Source organism: Rana temporaria, chromosome 5, assembly GCF_905171775.1.
Source record: "Rana temporaria chromosome 5, aRanTem1.1, whole genome shotgun sequence".
Taxonomy (NCBI): domain Eukaryota; kingdom Metazoa; phylum Chordata; class Amphibia; order Anura; family Ranidae; genus Rana; species Rana temporaria.
In genome coordinates, this window is record NC_053493.1 from 247,011,289 (window position 1) to 247,027,285 (window position 15,997).

The following is a 15,997-nucleotide window of genomic DNA, read 5'->3' on the forward strand; positions in this document are numbered from 1 at the left end:
ACAAGCATGTTTCTGGAACAAATTATGCTCACAATCCAAGGTTTTATTGTACTGAACAAATACCAAGAAGAGAAGAATCATAGGCATGGAAAATCTAGATCAGACTTGGTAGATATTTTATGCATTACACAATTAGCAGACAGGATAGTGCACCAGTAACAATCATAGGTGCAAGTACTTAGCAACCAAAATTTGATTAAAAATCAATTTTCTTTCAGGTATGTATGTATAAAGGCTCGTACACACGGTCGGACATCCAACAAAATTTCCCTTGGATTTTTGTCTTAATTGATTTGTCCGATCACACCCATAGCATACACACGCTCAGACTTTTCTGCAAACTTTTCTAACACTTTCCCAACATCACGTGGTTTTACTTGCTCTTTACCGCCACCCTTTGGTTAACTTCTGCTATTGTTGGTTGATTTTGACATTGGTTCTGAGCATGCGCATTTGTACTTTGTCCAAAAGTCCGATGGTTTGCTGTACACACGGTCGCACTTTGCACAATCGGACTTTTCGGAACAGAAAGTTGGTCCGTTCACAGACCCAACTTTTTGTCCGATTGAAGCCAAAAAAGTTGGTCCGATGGAACGTACACACGGTCGGACAAATACGAAAAGTGCCGGATTTTGAAGTTGGTTGGGCAAAAGTCCGACCGTGTGTACGGGGCTTTACTTAAACATGGAAAAGCTGTATCAGGTCGTCTTTCAGCAGACCTATGCTTTAATGTCAGCTAAAAGTCTTAGGCCCCTTTCACACTGGGCGTGAGGTGCGGTGGCGGTAAAGCGCCACTATTTTATGCGGCCCTTTACCGTCGGAACTGCGGCGGTATTCGGTCGCTAGCGCTGCGGTTTTACCCCCGCTAGCGGCCGAAAAAGGGTTAATACCGTCAGCAATGCGCCTCTACAAAATTCTGAGAAGTCAACATTTGAACAGGACGCATTAAAACTGATGTCAGTGTGCATGAAAACTCACTGGAGTTTGCCTTCCATTTGTTAGTGTATCTAAATCTGCTAGTACATCCCAACAGTACCCTCCTCTCCCACACTGACAATGCTGCTGTCCAAAGATGCCCCCCCTGCTCATTCATCCAGAATGGTGGCACTCTACTGTGTTACTAATCAGATCACCAGGTGGAAATAGAGGGAAAAAAGCCTAAGAAAAGAAAACTAATGCAGCCACCACATCTAATGATTTAAAAGCTGCTAAATATAATTTTTTGGGCTTTGTATTTAATATCACGTTAATTGTTTAAAGTTTTAATATTTATGTGTATTTGGATTAAAAGTAAAGATTTTCTCATTTGTTTCCAGTTTCTATTACATAGACAATGAAGCAGACATATTACTACAGTACACTATGTATAGGAAAAAAGTTACGTTAAAATTAAACATTTGGGACTCCCGCTCCAAAGTTCCATCTTGCCAAGGATAGATGGATATTTGTTTGCATAAATACACTTGTTGACGTCTGAACTTAGCAGTGCCTCTACCTGAACACCCACATCTTTCTATTTTTGTAGCTGTGGTTATCCACAAGGCAGCCAACGTAAATAGTTCCTAAACCTGAAGTCCAGTGGGTCCACACAAAAACAAGATCATTCTGTTAAATCAAGCAGATGGCATCATTTAAAAACGTGCAAACCACTTACCTTGCCATTTTCCTGAACCACTGATATCTGAAAGAGGTCACAATACACCTTGCATTCTAAACCACATATCCTTCCTGCTACTTTTCTTAGCTGAATGACGACAAACAAGGAAGAATGAATTTTTGCTGTTTTAGGGATTTACCATATATATGGATCATTTTAATGCAAGCTTATTATTATTTTATTTTTTATTTTTTTAATTTTGAAAATGTATCATATAAGGATAGAGCCAAAGCATACATAGGAAAGCATACAAATGCAATGAGGAATGTGTTTTCCCAAAAGGGCTTCAACTCTGTCCACCACTGCAAGGCCAATGTATTGTGCAATAAACCAGCATATATAGACACTGCGACCAGCCTGGTATAAAGGTCAAGTGCAGCGCCAGTTAAAGAACCACCTGTGTGGCGGAACTTAGATGACAGCCAAATAAATAACAAATGGTAGTCAAAAATGTGATTGGATAAGAGCAATCCTACTCCTCCAATGATAAACCACCACAACCGTGAGTAGGTATGAAAAGTATTGTGCACTTACAACAGCATCTGTGAACTATTGTAACAAACCATTAAATATATTAATGAATAAACATGTGAATAAACAAGTGAATCTCCAAAATAGTGATACATATAGTCCCAATCAAATGGAGAGAGTAGTCCATACACCGTAAAGGTGGTACGAATGCAATTTCCCCTCAGGCGGACGTAGACAAGGTATATCTTTCAAGATGCAATCCCAGGAACATAAAAAGGTTAGGTACTCTTACCGGATGGAGTGGACCCCCAACTCACCGTACGGTGGGGGTCTTAGAGGCTCTAATGGGCCGATTGCCCTCTCTGGTCGCCGTCTAGGTTTCAATCCCTCTTGCTGGTTACCCCGGACATGGTCTGTATCCGATATATTCAGGATATACCCGTGGCCAGATATTTTACTCCAATCCGAATCCTGTGCACCGCAATACTAAACAAATGTGTTCCAAACAGGGGAAAACAGCTCCTCATAGCGTAAAAATTTAAAATTTAATAAAATTCCAAAAAAATCACACTGGATTCCTTCAAAGTTCATATCCAAATCCAAAACAGCACACAGAAAATATAAAATCACAGCAATCACCCACGATAGGTACATAGGTAAAAAGTAGAGCTGTTACTGATCTAAATTTTTCTGTTCGATTAATCGTTTTTTTTTTTAATCGATTAATCGACTAATTTCAATTAATTATAACGCACATACAGATCCAACTACATTTAGCTAATCTCCTTGCAGGCTGATTCCCAATGCAGCTACCAACCAATGGAAAAATGGATAGCGGGATACACAACACACAAAGGCAGCGCTCGATGGGAATAGCATTAAAACTTTTATAGTCTTCAAGTAGGTAACCAAATAAATATTGCACTGGAGATAAAATCGATGTAGCTACATAAACTGTAAAAATGGTGCGAGTAATACCAAATGGTAGAAAACGCAGTCATAAAAACATGTAGCTAAGTATGATACTGGTATAAAAATGTGTACCACTGCTGAATCCAGATGAGGAGAGTAAACATCAGTCCGTCGGCATGTAGATGTCCCATGAAGGGAACTATCACAACTCCCAGTGGATGGTTGTAGAATCCCAGGGTGATAGAGCGAAGTGTAACAGCCCTTGCGCGTGGCAAATGGTAAGGTCCCGCCGGCATGCAGATATGAAGGCACAGCAAAGGACCCTTCAGATGGACACGGCAAGCCCTGTTGGTGTTTTGCTAGACGTTACTGGATCTCCGACGGAACTCCCTGAAGGCCCAGAAGCCGGCGGAGAGGTGAGTATCAATCAAAAGAATTTTAATCGATCAAAAAGATTTTGATCGATCAAAAAAATTAAAGATTAATCGATTAATTAAAAGTTAGTTTGCACAGCCCTAGTAAAAAGTGTTGTCCAACAGTGCGCAGTGGAAAATGGTAAGGACCAGTGTACCCTTTTTTCCACTGCGCACTGTTGGACAACACTTTTTACCTATGTACCTATCGTGGGTGATTGCTGTGATTTTATATTTTCGGTGTGCTGTTTTGGATATGAACTTTGAAGGAATCCAGTGTGATTTTTTGGAATTTTATTAAATTTCAAATTTTTGCGCTATGAGGAGCTTTTTTCCTTTTTTCCCCTGATTGGAACACATTGGTTTACTATTGCGGTGCACAGGATTCGGATTGGAGTAAAATATCTGGCCACGGGTATATCCTGAATATATCGGATACAGACCACGTCCGGGGTAACCAGCAAGAGGGATTGAAACCTAGACGGCGACCAGAGAGGGCAATCGGCCCATTAGAGCAGTGGTCTCAAAGTACCGGCCCGCGGGCCATTTGCGGCCCGCGGACCAGTTATAAATGGCCCCCAGGCAGGGTGGAAGTGAGGGGAGCAAAAAAAAAAAAAAAAAAAAAAATTTTTTTTTTTTTTTTTTTTTTAGCTGGCGCCATCTGGTGGTGAGCCGTTGGTATTACAAGTTATTACCACCAGATGTGAGCTGGCGCCATCTGGTGGTGGCCGTTGGTATTACAAGTTAAGCATTACAAGTTAAACAGCAATTCTAATGTCATTTTACACTATTTTCACTGTCATCTTCTTCCCTCTAATTAGAACCCCCAAACATTATATATATTTTTTATCCTAACACCCTAGAGAATAAAATGGCGATGGTTGCAATACTTTCTGTTACGCCATATTTGCGCAGCGGTCTTACAAGCGCACTTTTTTGGGAAAAAATTACACTTTTTTAAATTAAAAAATAAGACAACAGTTAAGTTATCCCCATTTTTTTTAATATTATGAAAGATAATGTTACGCCGAGTAAATTCATACCCAACATGTCACGCTTCAAAATTGTGTCCGCTTGTGGAATGCCGACAAACTTTTTTACCCTTTAAAATCTTCATAGGCGACGTTTAAAAAAATCTACAGGTTGCATGTTTTAAGTTACAGAGGAGCTAGAATTATTGCTCTCACTCTACCAATCGCGGCGATACCTCACATGTGTGGTTTGAACACCGTTTACATATGCGGGCGCTGCTCACGTATGTGTTCGCTTCTGCACGCAAGATCGTCGGGACGGGGTGCGTTTTCTGGCTCCTAACTTTTTTAGCTGGCTCCTAGATTCCAAGCAAATTTGTCAAACCCTGACTTACACCAGTGCTGGTGGTAATAATGCGCTCGTTGACACCAGTGCTGGGGGTTAATAATGTGTTCGCTGACACCAGTACTGTTGTTTTTGAAGTTTGAAAGTTTGCATGCGGCCCCCCATGGCATATGAAAACTTGTCTTGTGGCCCTCAGGTAATTTGAGTTTGAGACCCCTGCATTAGAGCCTCTGAGACCCCCCACCGTACGGTGAGTTGGGGGTCCACTCCATCCGGTAAGAGTACCTAACTTTTTTATGTTCCTGGGATTGCATCTTGAAAGATATACTTTGTCTACGTCCGCCTGAGGGGAAATTGCATTCGTACCACCTTTACGGTGTATGGACTACTCTCTCCATTTGATTGGGACTATATGTATCACTATTTTGGAGATTCACTTGTTTATTCACATGTTTATTCATTAATATATTTAATGGTTTGTTACAATAGTTCACAGATGCTGTTGTAAGTGCACAATACTTTTCATACCTACTCACGGTTGTGGTGGTTTATCATTGGAGGAGTAGGATTGCTCTTATCCAATCACATTTTTGACTACCATTTGTTATTTATTTGTCTGTCATCTAAGTTCCGCCACACAGGTGGTACTTTAATTGGCGCTGCACTTGACCTTTATATCTTTTCACAATCATCCTTTTATTGTGTTGGCTGCCTTACAGTTTAATTTATTTTTTCATTTTAGCGCAATATATTTTACTACATTTTTTTGACCAGCCTGGTAAACTGCACCTTTCTTCTTTTTGTTAGCATTAAACAGGTTTGTCATTCTTGATCTTTTTGTATTTGATGTAAACACACACCTGAAGTCTTCAGCTGTCTTGTAAAGGGTCAACTAACTCATATCACTCCCTTTACAACAGCGTATACCGTATTTATCAGCGTATAACACGCGCTGGCATATAACATGCACCCTAATTTTAAGAGGACAGTTTCAGGAAAAAAACATATTTTTAAAATAAACAACTTTGAAGTAAATTAAGGGTCAGTGCCCATCAATGTCTATCTGCAGCCTGATTATTGTCCTCAATGCAGCCCAAATAAAGTCCCCAATGCAGCCTGATTATTGTCACCAATGCAGCCCCCAATGCAGCCTGATTATTGTCCTCAATGCAGCTTGATTATTGTCCCCAGTGCAGTCCCTGATGCAGCCTGATTATTGTCCCCAATGCAGCCTGATTATTGTCCTCAATGCAGCCTGATTATTGTCCCCAATGCAGTCCCCGATGCAGCCTGATTATTGTCCCCAATGCAGCCTGATTATTGTCCCCAATGCAGCCTGATCAATTCAGCCTGGTTATTGTCCTCAATGCAGCCCAAATAAAGTCCCCAATGCAGCCTGATTATTGTCACCAGTCCAGCCTGATTACTGTCCTCAATGCAGCTTGATTATTGTCCCCGATGTAGCCTGATTATTGTCCCCAATGCAGCCTGATTATTGTCCTCAATGCAGCCTGATTATTGTCCCCAATGCAGTCCCCATTTCAGCCTGATTATTGTCCCCAATTCAGCCTGATTATTGTCCCCAATGCAGCCTGATTATTGCCCCCCAATGCAGCCTGATTATTGTCCCAAATTAAGCCTGATTATTGCCCCCCAATGCAGCCTGATTATTGTCCCCAATTAAGCCTGATTATTGCCCCAATGCAGCCTGATTAATGCCTTCATTTGCAGCCTCACCATCTCCCTCACCAGCAGCCTGAATCAGGAAGTCACGAGCCTCCTCTCCACTCAGCTCTCACGTTACACACACAGTCCCGCCTCCGCCATTGGCATTGGACCAGCTACTGTGATAGGCAGAACACTGGTCCAATGCCGGTGGCAGAGGTGGGACTTTGCGTGACGTGAGAGCCGAGTGGAGAGGGGATGACGGCTCGGTGAAGTACGCTGTTGGCGTATAACACGCACCCCTGCTTTGCCCCCTGATTTTCAGGGGAAAAAAGTGTGGTATTTACCTTTCCTCACTCCTGCACTTGTTTTATTTGTGTGGAATAATTATTTGGCAACATGTCAAGAAAGGTGGGCTATAGAAATGTAGTGATATGGCAATGACTACTTCTAATGCCTTGATTAATGTTTTTTTTCTCAGGCATCTATGTGTTCTGCTTCAACCTCACCCTGTTTTATTGTCACTGACATAGAATAGGAATGCAAACGTGTCCCCTGTAATTACTAACATATATATTTTTTACAGGTTTACTATGGTTAGATCCAGTAAATACCTTATTTGCCTTTTATCATCCAGAGTTCATGTGCAACATTTATGTTTCAGTAATTAAAGTGTAAATTTAGCCAAAATTGTTATTCTAGTTTTGAATAAGTAAGGAAGTAGCATGTAAGGAAAATAGTATCTCTTTTAGGTTTTTACTTCTACCTGTGTCCCCATTGGAATCATATAAGGCCAGCCATAGACAGTTTGACCAGTTTGGCAGAGACCCGCCGAACATGTACAGTGCCTTGAAAAAGTATTCATACCCCTTGACATTTTCTTCATTTTGTCATGTTACAGGCAAAAACATAAATGTATTGTATGTGATAGACCAACATAAAGTGGCACATAATTGTGAAGTGGAATTCAAATAATATTTTTTTTTCCCAATTTTTTTACAAATACATATCTGAAAAGTGTGGCGTGCATTTTTATTCAGACCCCCTGAATCAATATTTTGTAGAACCACCTTTCGCTGCAATTACAGCTGCAAGTCTTTTTTGGTATGTCTCTACCAGCTTTGCACCTCCAGGGTCGTTGCCCTGCTGGAAAGTGAACCTCTGCCCCAGTCTTTTTGCAGACTCTAACAGGTTTTCTTCTAAGATTGCCCTGTATTTGGCTCCATCCATCTTCCCATCAACTCTGACCAGCTTCCCTGTCCCTGCTGTAGAAAAGCATCCCAACAACATGATGCTGCCACCATTTTTTGCTTTTAGGCCAACAAGTTAAATGTTGTTCTAATTTGACCAGAGCACTTTCTTCCACATGTTTGCTGTGTCCCCCACATGGCTTTTCGCAAACTGCAAACAGGACTTTTTATGTCTTTCTTTCAACAATGGCTTTCTTCTTGCCACTCTTCTATAAAGGCCAGATTTGTGGAGTGCACGACTAAGGCCCCGTACACACGATAGAATCCATCCGCTGAAAAATCCCAGCAAATGGGTTTCAGCGGATAGATCCTATGGTGTGTACACTCCAGCGGATCTGTTTCCGCGGATATTTCTCCCCTGGGATGGATTCCAGCAGATCGAATATTTGCTGACATGCCAAACAAATCCACCTGCTGGAATCCATCCCAACGGATGGATCCGCTGGTCTGTATAGACTCACCGGATCCATCCGTCCGAAGGGATCCCCCGCATGCGTCGTAATGATTCGACGCATGCTTGGAATTCCTTATATGACAGCGTCGCGCATGTCGCAGCGTCATAATCGCGGCGACGGCGCGACACGTCATCGCCAGAGGATTTCGGCGTGGATTTCAATGCGATGGTGAGTACACTCCATCGCATTAAAATCTGCTGAAATCCTCGGGAGGATTTATCCGCGGAAACGGTCCGCTGGACCGTATCCGCGGATAAATCCTCCCGTGTGTATGGGGCCTAATAGTTGTCCTGTGGAGAGATTCCCCACCTGAGCTGCAGATCTCTGCAGCTCCTCCAGAGTTACCATGGGCCTCTTGGCTGCTTCTCTGATTAATGTTCTCCTTGTCCGGCCTGTCAGTTTAGGTGGACCGCCACGTCTTGGTAGGTTTGCAGTTGTGCCATACGCTTTCCATTTTCAGATGATGGATTGAACAGTGCTTTGTGAGATGTTCAATGCTTGGGATATTTTTTTATAACCTAACCCTGCTTTAAACTTCGCCACAACTTCATCCATGACCTGTCTGGTGGGTTCCTTGGCCTTCACGATACTGTTTGTTCACCAAGGTTCTCTAACAAACATCTAAGGGCTTTACAGAACAGCTGTATTTATACAGAGTGAAATTCCCTCTCACATTCAATTATATGATTTCAAATAACAAAGCCAGGTTTTAAATGATGTTCATTTGAATGTTACTTTTTTTTTTTTTTTCTGCAGGAAAAATGAATGTCATTACTGAAAGACATGGTAGTATCCTAACAATTGGTATTAATAGGCCAGAAGCCAGAAATGCTGTTAATCCTGATACTGCTGGTCAGCTTGTCCAAGCATTTAATGAATTTGAGAAGGACCCATCCCTAACCGCAGCTGTACTTCATGGATTAGGTAAACATGTTTATTTATTTTTATATTAAGTTTGAACAAAGTTTAAAACAGGGTGAATATGCAGAAAAAAAAGCATTAAATATGCAGAACCAAATATTCCAATTTGTTCATGGGATCCATTTGAATACTTGGTATGTACTTCTTGCTCACTTCAGGGCTACATTCACAAAAACTGTAAAAAACGAAAGTGTTTTTTATTTACGGATCTGAATGCAACTGCGTTGTTTTTAATGGAGACATTCACACAGGTGCATAAATGAAACCTCAATGAGAACACAGTCTCCAGCTTGGTAGATTGTAGCTATGGATGATTAGAGCTTTCCATCCATCCGTCCATCCATTCCATCCATCACACTGGGTACGATTTGAGATGCGATTTCACATGTCAAATCTCAAATCGGCGGCATTAGCCGGCAATGGCACCATCCTAATCGGTGCGGTGCTGCACCGATTTCAAAAAGTAGTTCCTGTACTACTTTTTGCGATTTCGGGCCCTGCACAGATGTCTCTTAAATCGCGGCAAAACCGCAGCCGTGAAATCGCGGTAAAATCGCGATTTTACCGCGATTTTGAATTCGCAGCAGTGTGAACCTAGTCTTCATGCTTTGTAATTCCTTGGTGATTACCTCACATTTAGACCCCTTTCACACTGGGTCGCTTTGCATGCGCTATAACGCTAACAGTGCATCACACTTCCCCTACAGAATGCACACTTGCTGGTGTGAGCAGGCCTTTAGTTATACACACTTCTGACATTTGAATATATTGTAGTAGTGACATAGTAGAGAAATAATCAAATCACAAGGTTCCCAAATCTACAGTCATTCTTGTGTGCAGCTGAAACACACGGAGCCTTACATTTAAAAGGAACCAGACAGGATAGCAATGACAAAGCTGCTTTTGCTTTATTTAATTTTAATTTTTTTAACACTTTTTAATTAGAGTTCTTTTATTGTCTTCCATTATATACAGCTGCCCACCACTATCCTAATGTCTGCCTTGAGAGTTAATTTTCAAGCTACAAATCGTAGGCTTGTGTAAACCACCAGGTGGCAGCACATGCATTAATCATAGTTTCCTATACCTATAAATGTACAGCATCATAGCGTAGCAGAAATATTCCCTTTCAGAACTGTTTATAATTAGAGCTAACAACTTCATGGCTAGGAGCAGCTGTCGCTTTCTCAAGAAAGGATTTTTTTTAAATGTTGTTGTCTTTGGAAGTAGCAGTACTGTTTAATAAAATAAATACACTCTATAGGTGGCATTCAACTTCAATTTAATTCAAGAAGTTTGCTCAGCCTTCTCCCTTTTTTCTACATTCCCTCTATTTATCTCAGTGGTTTTCACCTGTTTTCCAAAAAGATTCCCCAATCGAACAAGATCGCCTTTCAAAATTAACATCAAAAAAGATTTGCCCACGTGAAAATGTCCTCCAACTGCAACCAACTTCTGTTCTTCAAGTGGAAAGTGATTAACGATGCTATTTACCCTGTTTATCACCCTAAAATGTGTCCATATTCCAACTGTTTCCTGGTTTAAAGTGGGAAATGTGTATTTTGAAGTGCTTATTTTCTTTGATGCAGTGATTTCTTTAGTTTTATGGAGAGAGCTGGACCTGTATTTTCAATATAGGGTCAATAGTAAAAATAGTAAAATATAAAAAGTTATGCTTTTTTTTTTTCCTTTATAAGAAAATTTTATTAAATTGTATCGTCTGCCCGAATGAAAAGGTATGCAGACTGGTGCCCCTCGTTACTTCAATGAAAGTATCTCAAAGCACTTCCCTAATGCTGAAAGACATGTGAGCTGTTATCTGCATAGCCATGGGAATGTGTTTTAATGCAAGTTCAGTACTTCCATGATTAAAGGGTAACTCCACTTTTGTGGGGGGAAAAAAATAGCAAATAAAGAAAAAATAATATAGTGTTTGTATGATTGGCTCACTGATTTTCCAAGAAGCCTAAGATACAAGTCAGATTTCAGGCATCCTCTGCAGCAAAAATGTAATTTTTGGTGAGATATTTCCAATAGGAACATGTCTAAAGTGATGCAGGTCCAGCAGTGTTCCTCAGCTTTCTTGCCACAGCTGACTGATAATTATGAAACCACTCTCATTAGACCCCCTTTCACCCTGGGGCGGTGGGGGTGTCGGCGGTAAAGCGCCACTATTTTTAGCGGCGATTTACCTTAGTTTTTGCGGTCGCTTTTAAACCGGCTAGTGCCTGAAAAAGGGTTAAAACCGCTGACGCTTTGGCGCCGCTGCCCATTGATTTCAATGGGCAATGGCGCTTTAGGAGCGGTGTATTCACCCCTCCTACAGTGCCTCAAAGATGCAGCTAGCAGGACTTTTTTTGCCGTCCTGCCAGCGCACCGCTCCAGGGTGAAAGCCCTGGGACTTTCACACTGAAGTGAAAGAAGCGGCTCTTTCAGGGCACTTTGCAGGCGCTATTTTTGGCGCTTTAGCGCCTGCAAAGCGCATCAGTGTGGAAGGGATCTTAGACTTACTCAGCCAAGAGACACATTTACACTGTTATACAAGTTTTATACTCACTACTTTGACTACCCAAAACATAGAGCAGAGCGGGCTGTGTCCGTGTCAGCTCTGCATAAGTGGAGCGGGCATGCAGACCTATCATCCGGCCGCTCTGCTCAGCTTAGCAGGGAATCAGCGAACATATCTCCTGGTGAGCAAAAGCAGATTCGGCCCATGTGAAAGGGACCTAAGAAAATATGATTTTTGTTTTACCTGTATAATCTTTTTCCTAGAATACATTACAGGGCTCATTGTTTGCTACTAATTAGGAAATGCTGAGAGAGGGAGGGGTCATACTGGGCTGTCCTTTTACTTTTGCTTGCTAGTTTCCTATTCTCCTAAAGGTGGCAGTATAACCCAGTGTTTCAGAATATTATCCAGTGATCCATAAAGTCCTCCAAGGAAAGTATGGGGCAAAAATCCTATTTTTCAGCACCATATAAAGCATGTTAGCAAATAAATGAAAGGACATTCATGTTATTTAACAGGATTCACCCAAAACATTCCAAAGTGCTGTACTATCAAGATTTGCTCTGGAAAGATTCAAACTAGCAAGATTTACCCAGTGAATCCCATGTAATACAGGGAATTACTGATAAATACACCCCTTTTTAGATGTGTATAGTCATATGATAAGCAGTAATATATTTGTTATTCTATTATTTTTTTTTAGTTAACCTTTTACTATTTTGATTCATGTTCATTTTTTCAGAGTTTTTCTGTGTAGAGTAATTTTGTTCCCAAACATGTTTGCATAATTATATCTAAAGCCAAAATAATTGGTAAGTTTTTTTTTTCTGGCCTGTGTCCCATTGGGGGAATTTCCATTCATTTTCTGCCCTATAGACAGTGAGAGGAAATGTTTCCAAAACGAAGGAAAATCCTGCCATAGACATTTACCACCAGAACAAATTTTCTTAGAGTAAGAAATAAGAGGAAACAATTACAATTTCTGAATTCAGAATTTACAATTTTTTCCCACTTTCAGACCTAGTGACAGTGGCCACCAGGACAAACGGAGAAAAGATATACTATACTTAAATGAAACCCTAAAGACATTTCCTCAGTTTGACACTGTCAGGTCACCTGAGTCCAGGTGACAGATGCACACCATTGGGTCAGGAGTGCACCGCTATGATAGTGGACCCTACGGCTGACTGCTGCGGTTGTAACCCTGGGTGGTGCAGGAAGGTAGGTGCACTGGGGGTGCCAACACGGATCCCACAGGGAGCTAGAATGTAAGATTCCCCAGGGCGCGGACTCTAAGAGCCAGCGGGTGTTCACCAGAGCCTCTAATGGTGAGGATGGACTTCGCTGCAGCTGACTCCAGGTCGCGTCCCCCAGGGTCTCCCAGCTCACTCTCACGGTAGGTTATAGGAGGATAAGCTAAAGGTCGGGGCGACAAGAAGACAAGGATAAACGGTGAACAAGCCAAAGGTGATTTACCATGGTTTTCTTCCTTTCTTGAAAACCGATCACAAACAGTTAAATTGGGTTCTTTCACGTCGGAAAAGCGCACGGTGTCATGTGGAGTCCCCCAAGGATCCCCCCTGTCACCGGGTGCTTTTCAACATCTATCTTCGCCCTCTCTTTGATATTATCAGTAGCCAAGAACTACTCTATCACTCTTATGCAGACGATACGCAACTGTATTTTCGCATCTGCAACAAAAAGGATCATCATCCCAGTTTAGAGAAATGTCTCTCTTTGATAGAAAACTGGATGACAAAGAGTTATCTTAAACTCAACAGTTCAAAAACAGAACTCCTTATGTTTCACGCCAGCCGAAAGAGTCAACTGGCAACAACCTGGTCACCCCCGCCCATTCTGGGCCAAATCATCACCCCTAGCTCCAAAGTCAAAAGTCTCGGGGTCATCTTCGACACCTTCATGACAATGGACGCACAAATAGGGTCAGTAGTCAGCGGAGCGCACCATCTGTTGCGCCTACTACGCAGACTTATTCCATTTATCCCCAAAGAAGACGTAGCAGTCGTGGTGGGAACAATCGTGAATTCCAGACTGGACTATGCTAACGCCCTGTACCTCGGACTCCCAAAGTACCAAATCTCCCGTCTGCAAGTCGTTCAGAATACGGCCGCCAGACTGGTGACTGGGAAAAAAAAATGGGAATCAATCTCACCTTCGTTAAGAACCCTTCATTGGCTGCCAGTAAAAGACAGAATTGCATTTAAAGCACTCTGCCTGACACATAAGTGCATCCATGGGAAGGCTCCTCAATATCTTTGCGACAAGATAGAACCTCACAATTCGAATCGCTTTCTGCGATCCACCGACCAAAATCTGGTCAGTAGGGTTTTCTTCCGTCCAAAAAAACGGAACTGAACGCAGACGGATGCTAACGGACGTTAGCGGATGCTCATCCGCTAACGGACGCTAGCCCATAGGGAAGCATTGCGGTCCGTTAACGGACGTCCAAAAAACGGACGAACGGAACGGACGTGTGAAAGAGCCCTTAGGCTGATACACAGACAAGGTAAGAGACAGACAGGTCATGAAAGTATTACTGCAAGGTCATGACAGACACACAATGTTAAATCATAGGTTCACCTATAGGAGGATATTACATTACACCCATATTTAGGGTGTAACATGTGAAATGCCTTCATTCACCTGTTCCCTGCTGCAGAGCCCTCCTCTCTGTGACTACCTGCTGTCACATTTCAAAATCAGCGTGGCTGTGTGTGGGTCTTCCCACACAGCTGCGTCATTCATTTACAGCAAGCTGTGAATGAGAAAATTACAAGATCTGTCTGCCACCTTGGCAGACATCTTGTAGTTCTCAAAGAACTGCAAGGGTGCTGATTAGTGCCACAGTAGTTCATTCACAAGCCCTGCAGCTTCCAAACTGACAGCCTGTACTGAGGCAAAAAGCTGTAGGGCTTGTCTGCAGCCTGACTACTGATCACAAATGCAATGATCTGCAGGCTCCTGTGAAAAAAATAATACATTAACTTTTTAATGCAAAAGTATTTATGATTTTTTTTCACAAATGTTAACTTGGCCTCTAAAATGCCCTGTTTAAAATCCCTGGGAACCAAATGGCTGCTGGTATAATTTTAAGGTATAAAACCTCATGTGTAGAAGAAAGCATTTTTTTAGCATTTTATAGCTTGTAGCACATGTAGGTGCTAAGCTATAGGGGATTATGGTGCAGGCTTGGTTGCACATGTATTTCAAATTATAGAGCTACATACAGTATATTGAATTTTATATATTTACCTAGTTAGCCTTGAGTTTGAGTATGTAGGGGTGACAACTGGATTAATTTATCATGTGTCCCATGCAGTAAGTATTTTTTGCTCCAGACGCACCTGACCATAAGACGCACCTAGGTAATGAAAACAAGAAAAACATATTCTGACCCATACAGAAGCCTGGCAAATAAAATGTACGTTAGCCAGTGGACCATATATTAACCAGTGGTATATATTCCTATAATAAATAAAGATACACCAGTGTTTATGTGAATATAATCTGATGAGTGAGTAATTGGATCTTACAGTATATATCAATAGCAGGATCCCATGTTCCTATAGATATATAGCACAGTATGCAAACACAACAGTCATAATACAAGCAAAGATATTGAAATGGTAATAAAAGAATCTTAGAAGTAGTTGAGTTAGCCGTGTGTCGTTTCATCTATCTGAGCACCTAGCATGATCTCCACATAAATACTTCCATAATATACATACCGTATATTTCAGCATTATAAACACACATGCCGCTTGACTCTTGTCCCCCACGTTACTTTGACTGACAGCCAGGCAGCTTCTTCTCCATATCACTGCCCATCCCACTCATTCTGGCAGTTGGCCCTGCCTTCCTCTGCCCCCATTGGCTCGCAGCAGCCTGGGAGGAAGGCGTCCTCAGAAACATCATGGGGATAGCCGTGGTTGGTGACAGCGGACTCTTACGTCACCTAACGTTGGCTAGCGGCACCATGATTGGAGGCGACACAGCATTGCCTCTAGGGCGGGGCCAGCTTCTGGTTAGCTGGCGTGAGAGAGGGCGGCCCGAGTCGGTGGTGTGTCCCGTGTGTGTGCACGGAGCGAGCAGCGGCGGCAACTCCTGCTCAATATTCGCTCCATAAGATGCACAGGCACATTCCCCCATTTGTTTGGGGGGGGGGGGGGGGAGTACATCTTATGGAGAGAAAAATATGGTACATGTTTTGTACGGACAGCACAGGCATCATGAGTTTGCCCAGCACTGTGTTTAGGGTCTTTTGAATACTTATGGAAGACATACAATATATATCATTGTATTCAAACATTTAGACTAGGTGCCAAACTTCAGTCAGTAGAACTATTAGAAATGTGTTGATACTTAGAAGACAGGTGCACATAAAGCATGGATGTAACCCATATGCA

The 15,997-nt window shown here is 42.0% G+C and overlaps 1 protein-coding gene across 4 annotated transcripts in view; it reads left to right on the top strand.

Annotated features, from left to right (window-relative positions):
- Positions 1-15,997, top strand: part of LOC120940697 (mevalonyl-coenzyme A hydratase sidH-like) — a 101,022-nt gene that overhangs the window by 37,422 nt on the left and 47,603 nt on the right. For all 4 annotated transcript variants that reach the window (XM_040353689.1, XM_040353688.1, XM_040353691.1 and 1 more), the window contains one exon: positions 8,897-9,064. In XM_040353689.1, the coding sequence (XP_040209623.1) occupies positions 8,897-9,064 (168 nt within the window). The remainder of the gene's footprint in view (positions 1-8,896; positions 9,065-15,997) is intronic.